We start from the raw sequence: 7762 nt of genomic DNA, 5'->3' as shown, positions 1-7762 counted from the left end.
TAACTCTAAATTTACCTTAAACAAAGTTCGGAGATTTTAAACAAATAAATAAAAGAAATGAATGAACTAATACTTATAAATGTTTCGCTTTTTTTGACGGAACATACTTCAAAGTTCTACTTGTAAAATAATAGGAGTAGTATATAATAAATCCTTAACTAGTTATCTTCTTCAATCTTTAAATCTTTAAATATATATAAAAAATATTCTTCTTCAATCTTCAAGTAACATGCTGGCAGAATCACGTGAAGTAAGTAACACGTGGTCTCTAGTAATTGCATGCATGACATTCATCATTATCAAGCCGTCACACGTCATCATTACACGTGGTGAAAGATTGTTCTACCATTCCACAGTAATATTTTGACACGTGGAATCTAATATTTATTTACATTATTACTCAATCTTCCCTTTTCGTTTATAAGCCTTAGCTAAAATCAAAATCCAATCTAAAACCATAGCTTCAATCACACGACCTAAAGTATCCACAAAAAAAACAACTATTTGTTTCCTAGTAAAGTGTTGGAAAACATGTCCACCACCACTGAGATACCAATTCTCTCTAGAATTGACCGTTTAGATTATATGGTAAGTAGTATTTACATCTTCTAAATTCATTGCATAATTTCTTATTATATTTTCTGATTGATTTATTGAATAATTTATGTATCTAATTAAATTTATTAAATAATTTATGTATCTGATCCGAATGCAAATATTTTTATTTAGTTGAGGCAGTTAGAGGAAATTAGAGGATCCAACCGATCTCCAAAGAGCTCATGTGCATCCACACCAACAAGTGGAAGTGATGGACGAATTTCATCCGTTGATTTCTCACCGAAAAGCATGGAGAAGCACTGCCGTCCGATCGACACGGTGATAATGGAGACCGAAGTCAAAGGAACGTTGATAGAGAGGCTCAATCAAGTGGAGGATCGGATGCTTAAGGTAAGTCCACGTGTGTTGTTATTGACCGTTTGATGTTGTGGTGTATGATAATGTGATGGGGTGTAATGTATTTTGTTTTGTAGCTAGAAGAAGATTGGATTGCGGAGAGGAGAAAAGAAGAAGAGAAGAAAATGATTAGAGGGAGAAAAAAGGGTTTGAAGCAACTTGTGAAGCAGTGTGTGATTAAATCAAGAAGAGAACGTGATGATAATGAGTGATTAAGAAGGTTGAATTTAGGAATTGCGTGACAATTATATTTTGTATAGTTTAAGGTTCTTTTTGAGATATTTATATTAACAAAATGTCATAATGGTTGGTTTTGGTTTGGTTTGGTTTTCATTTATGCTATTATTTATGAGAAATTAAGTGATGTATTTATTACTACTGTAGAGTATTTATGTGATAAATCACTATTATTGTTTAAGGCTTTGGAGCAATTTTAAAGATCACTTTTGTCTTAACTACCACTTCCTCAATTTGCAAAAATAGCAAGTGTAGTATTCCCTCTTCTTCTTAATAAGAGATAAATTTCCCGAATGTATCACAAGGATGAATGAATATTGAGTTAGATAAATTTCCCGAATGTATCACAACCCACAAGGATGAATGAATATTGAGTTTAAATCACTGTTGAATTAAAAAAAAAAAACTATAATTTAGGTTTTGTTTTGCACTTTATAAAATTAAAAATAAGTAAATATGACTGAATAAAAAGATTGGTTTTGACAAATACGAGGTTTTGTTTTGCACTTTATAAAATTAAAAATAAGTAAATATGACTGAATAAAAAGATTGGTTTTGACAAATACGACAAATACGAGAAGTATAATAGGACAAGGTGTGTACTTTTCCTTGTAACAATTTTAATATTTTTTTATTATAAATTGTTTTAGACTTTTCACAAGAAAAAATAAGAAAATGAGAAATTATAATAGTTTTTATAAAATTATTTTTTTATTAATAACATGCCGAAGATAAATTTATATAATTGAAATGAATTATATAGGAATTTATATAATTGAAAAGAGATTAAATAATAAATATTTAAAAATAAATAGCATTAGTTTTTATAAAATTATTTTTTTATTAATAACATGCGGAAGATAAATTTATATAATTGAAAGGAATTATATAGGAATTTATATAATTGAAAAGAGATTAAATAATAAATATTTAAGAATAAATAGCATTAGTAAAGCGTTTTTTTTTTAAAAAAAAAACGGAAGGAGTATATTTCAGTCACTGGTTCAAAATAATTAATGGTTGAGGGAGTATATTTCAATAACTGGTTCAAAATAATTAATGGTTCAAAATAATTAATTATCTATTATTAAGTTTATTTTTTCCTGAAACCTTAGTGGAAAATTTTTAAAGCGATCCTAATTTTAATGTCCATAGAAATCAGTCGTTTTTATTAACAAAAATATATGGGATATTTTTAGTCCTAAGTGGTATCTTTTATTTTCTCCTGGAAAATCTTTAAAACGATCCTAATTTCAATGTCCATAGAAATTAGTCATTTTTATTAGCAAAAATATATTGGTTATTATAGGGTATTTCTTATCTTATGTAGTATCTCCTATCGTATAATCGTTCAAAAGCGTTAATAATAGCGGTAAAGTTTTAATTGTTAATCGAAAATCAATTCCTATTAATCCGACAGAAAAAGCGTTAAAAATATTGAAAGATTAAATTATTTATGAACCACAAATGTATTACTGAAAATAAAATAACGAGTCAAAGTTGTCAACAATGTCAAATTAGGGATATTTTTAGTATTCGGGGTTTAGTTATTCATATTGGTCAAAATAATTACAACAAATAAATCAGTCATTACAAGGTTTGGATGAATCTCTTCCCCTCTCTAATTATCTTCAACTCTCTAATCTTCAACCCTAATCTTCAATGGTGTAAAATTTATCCTCTCATCCAAAGTCCATTCTTTCATCTAAAAACTTTCTTAAATAGTGAGAAATCCATTAGCCTGGTCTAGAATACCCAAAATACCCGTACAACTTATACTTAGTGGAAAATTAGACAAAACAAAGAAAATCAACGCCTGAGCTAATATGGCTTGTGTCAGCTGACACGGGTGGCCGTGTTGGTCCCTAACTTTTTTCATTATATTTTCAGCTTCAGACATGCTGACACGGCCCGTGTCAGTGACACGGGTAGCCGTGTCAGCCCACAGATATCATGGTTCACAAGTACTCATGTCAGGTACAGGTGGTCGTGTCAGGCCTCCTGTACCACGTCCAATTTGCCATCGAAACTTTGGATTTCTGTCATTTTTTTTGCCCCGAGTCCTTTGGAACTTTTACATGCACCTGAATACAATCACAAACAACAAACCAAAGCATAAATGGTGTAATACTTTAAATAAAACTAAAAACCATAAAATGCGAAAATTGACTTAATGGAAATAAAATACCATAGAGTACATGGATTCATGTCGGATAAGCAATGAGAACATAGTGATAAATGATGACCGATCACAACCCTAAACTTAGCCCGTTGCTTGTCCTCAAGCAATATTCAAGACAACATAATCGGTCACCCCCCAAAGCACAAAAACTCAACTTACCACAATATTGTCGAGATCTTTCGCAACTTTCCTTCGCTTTCCTCTTAAAGTTTCCTTCTTTCTATCATTGAGTGTTCCACCACACTTCCACATCAACGCATTACTTTACCTGTCATGTTATTTCACACTCTCATCAGATCTCTTATGGTAAGTAGTATTTACATCTTCTAATTCATTGAATAATTTCTTATTCAATATATTTTTATTGAGTAATTTCTGATTCATTCAATAATTTATGTATTTAATTAAATTTATTAAATAATTTATGTATTTTATGTATCTGATTAAATTTATTAAATAATTTATGTATCTAGTGCGAATATTTTTTATTTAGTTGAGGCAGTTAGAGGAAATTAGAGGCTCCAACCGATCTCCAAAGAGCTCATGTGCATCCACACCAACAAGTGGAAGTGATGGACGAATTTCATCCGTTGATTTCTCACCGAAAAGCATGGAGAAGCACTGCCGTCCGATCGACACGGTGATAATGGAGACGGAAGTCAAAGGAACGTTGATAGAGAGGCTCAATCACGTGGAGGATCGGATGCTAATAGTACGTCCACGTGTGTTGTTATTGACCGTTTGATGTTGTGGTGTATGATAATGTGATGGGGGTGTAATGTATTTTGTTTTGTAGCTAGAAGAAGATTGGATTGCGGAGAGGAGGAAAGAGGAAGAGAAGAAAATGGTTAGGGGGAGAAAAAAGGGTTTGAAGCAGTGTGTGATTAAATCAAGAAGAGAACATGATGATAATGAGTGATTAATAAAGGATGGATTTAGGATTTGTATGAGAATTATATTTTGTATAGTTTAAGGTACTTTTTGAGATATTTATATTGACATAATGTCATAAATGTTGGTTTTGGTTTGGTTTTCATTTATGCTATTATTTATGAGAAATTAAGTGATGTAGTTATTACTACTAAGGCTTTGGAGGAAGGGTGGTTTTAAAGATCACTTTTGTCTTAACTACCACTTCCTCAATTCGCAAAAATAGCAAGTGTAGTATTCCATTCCCTCTTCTTCTTAATAAGAGATAAATTTCCCGAATGTATCACAAGGACGAATGAATATTGAGTTAGATAAATTTCCCGAATGTATCACAAGGATGAATGAATATTGAGTTTAAATCACTGTTCAATTAAAAAAAACTATAATTTAGGTTTTGTTTTGCACTATAAAATTAAAAATAAGTAAATATGACTGAATAAAAACATTGGTTTTGACAAATACGAGAAGTATACTAGGACAAGGTGTGTGCTTTCCCTGTAACAATTTTAATCCTTATTTCTAGGGCCGGTTCCGACGTTTTAGAGGCCCGGGGAAAATAATAAAAATAGCTTCTAACTAAAAAAATAACATTATTTATTCTAATCAATATTATCAAAATACTTCTAGCTACTTGAAAAAAGTCTCCCTTCTAGCTTTTTTTTTAAGCAAATTCTTCAATCAAGTCTTCATATTTGTATATTCTCCAATAAATTATTTTCAATTGCTATCAATGCTATCGATAAATCTCGTAACATTGAAGTAGTGCCGGTATTTTTCATAGCATTGAAATTGAATAGATAAATAAAAAAGTTAGCTTTTTCACTTTACTAAAAAAATAACATTTAAAAGTTTAACTTACAAATTTAACTTACAAATTTCATTGAATAAGTTTAACATTTAAAAAAAATTCAATTAGCAAAATAATGAATTACATTTCACTACTTTTTCTATAAAAAAAATTGTTACAGTGAAACATTAAAACATACTCCTATATATCTTCATCACACCTTCTTTTTCATTCTCAAACAATAAACAAGTACACCGCCATGAGTTCGTTAACAATCATCTTCATTCTTCACTTTCTGTCACTCTCAGTCAAAACAAACAACAACACAACACCCACTCAAAAACAAAACAAAAAAACCCATTTCTTCTCTCACAATCTTATAAATAAAAAATTAATGGCAACAATATTAAGCAAGCATCAAGAATCAATCAAGACTTTTACTTTTAGAAAGGAAAAAAATGAAACAAAGTTATCAATAAATAATTTTTCGAAGCAAATCGCAAAGAGAAATATATGAGGTTACCTCGGAGACGGACACGGTGGTGCCATGGTGGATTCACTGGTTTTTGTGTGGTGGCAGGCGGCAACGCAGACGAAGCAGTGGTTAGAGGTGGAGAAGTGAAGCTACTAAACTATTAGTATCGGTGAAAACTGAAAAGTTGCAGGGCACAACAAAAACTGAAGGAAGAAAATCTATTTTTTGGGTTGCTATTCTTTCTGTTGGGCTTATAATAGATTGGGCTTGTTGGTTGTTATTTACACCCTTTGAACCAATTTATACTACTACCAAGAATAAAAAAAAGTGAGGCCCTTGATTTTTGGAGGCCCTGGGCTGTGGGCCTGCTTGCCTTGGCTCAGGGCCGGCCCTGCTTATTTCAATAAATGGTTCAAAATAATTAATGGTTCTTTCTATTTTTTATTATAAATCGTTTTAAATTTTTCACACTTTTCACACAGATTAAGAAAAATAATAATTGTTGTCACAGATTAAAAAAAATAATAATTGTTATACGAAAATAAGAAATTATGATGGTTTTTACAAAATTATTTTTAAATTTATATAATTGAAAGGAGATAGAATAATAAATATTTAAGGATATAATAGAAAAAATAGCATTAATTATTCATGGAATTGTAAAACGACTTACTTATATTTAAATATATTTTTTTTCTAAAACAACTTATAATAAAAAACGGAGGAAGTATATTTCAATCACTGGTTCAAAATAATTAATTATCGATTATTAAATTTATTTTCTCCTAAAATCTTAGTGGAAAACTTTTAAAACGATCCTAATTCCGATGTCCATAGAAATTAGTCGTTTTTATTAGCAAAAATATATCGGTTACTATAGAATATTTTTAGTCCTAGGTGGTATCTACTCGTTCAACAGCATTAATAATGGCGGTTAAGTTTTAATTGTTAATATAACTAGTTCAAAATAATTAATTATCGATTATTAAGTTTATTTTCTCCTAAAACCTTTGTGGAGAATCTTTAAAACGATCCTAATTCCAATGTCCATAGAAATTAGTGATTTTTATTAGAAAAAACATCCTGGTTATTATAGGGTATTTCTTATCTTTGGTAGTATCTACTATAGTATAATCGTTCAAAAGCATTAATAATGGCGGTTAAGTTTTAATTGTTAATCGTCAATCAATTCTTATTAATCCGACAGAAAAAGCGTTAAAATATTGAAAGATTAAATCAATTATGAAACACAAATGTATTACTGAAAATAACGAGTCAAAGTTGTCAACAATGTCAAATTAGGAATACCTTTAGCATTGGGGGTTTAGTTACGCATATTGGTCAAAATAATTACAACAAATAAATCAGTCATTACAAGGTTTGGATGAATGTTGATCTTCAATTGCGTCTACTCATGAATCTCTCCCGCTCTCCAATTATCTTCAGCTCTCTAATCTTTAATGGTGTAAAATTTATCCTTTCATCCAAAGTCCCTTCTTTCATCGTAAAAACTTTATTAAATAGTGAGAAATCCATTGGCATGGTCTAGAATACCCAAAATGCCCTTACAGCTTACACTTAGTGGAAAATTAGACAAAACAAAGAAAATCAACGCCTGAGCTAACACGGCCCGTGTCAGCTGACACGGGTGACCGTGTTGGTCCCTTAACTTTTTCCATTATATTTTCAGCTTCAGACATGCTGACACGACCCATGTCAGGTGACACGGGTAGCCATGTCAGCCCACAAATATCATGGTTTCCAAGTACTTCTCCTCTTGACACGACTCGTGTCAAGTACAGGTGGTCGTGTCGGGCCTCCTGTACCACGTCCAATTTATCATCGAAACTTTGGATTTTTTCATTTTTTTGCCCCGAGTCCTTTGGAACTTTTACCTGTACCTGAATACGATCACAAGCAACAAACCAAAGCATAAAATGCGTAATACTTTAAATAAAAATAAAAACCATAAAATGCGGAAATTGACTAAATGGAAATAAAATACCATAGAGTACATGGATTCATGTCGGGTAAGCAGTGAAAACATAGTGAAAATGATGACCAATCACAACCCTAAACTTAGCTCATTGCTTGTCCTCAAGCAATATTCAGGACAACATAATCGGTCACCCTCCAAAGCACAAAAACTCAACTTACCATAATATAGTCGAGATCTTTCGCAACTTTCCTTCGCTTT

The 7762-nt window shown here is 31.0% G+C and overlaps 1 protein-coding gene across 3 annotated transcripts; it reads left to right on the top strand.

Moving 5' to 3' along the window:
* Nucleotides 1–417: 417 nt before the first annotated feature.
* Nucleotides 418–4307, top strand: LOC131618440 (uncharacterized). Of its 3 annotated transcripts, none has more exons than XM_058889660.1 (3): nt 418–588; nt 3867–4085; nt 4170–4307. In XM_058889660.1, the coding sequence occupies exons 1-3, from the start codon at nt 532–534 to the stop codon at nt 4290–4292; spliced, it is 399 nt and encodes a 132-aa protein (XP_058745643.1). In that variant the 5' UTR covers nt 418–531; the 3' UTR covers nt 4293–4307. The 3 variants fall into 3 exon arrangements, with proteins under 3 accessions (XP_058745643.1, XP_058745641.1, XP_058745640.1); XM_058889658.1 differs by lacking the exon at nt 3867–4085 and adding an exon at nt 730–948 and having other exon boundaries at nt 428–588; XM_058889657.1 differs by lacking the exons at nt 3867–4085; nt 4170–4307 and adding exons at nt 730–948; nt 1032–1274 and having other exon boundaries at nt 428–588.
* Nucleotides 4308–7762: the final 3455 nt, after the last annotated feature.

This window comes from Vicia villosa, linkage group LG7 (assembly GCF_029867415.1).
Source record: "Vicia villosa cultivar HV-30 ecotype Madison, WI linkage group LG7, Vvil1.0, whole genome shotgun sequence".
NCBI lineage: Eukaryota > Viridiplantae > Streptophyta > Magnoliopsida > Fabales > Fabaceae > Vicia > Vicia villosa.
This window is presented reverse-complemented; position numbering and strand designations above follow the sequence as displayed.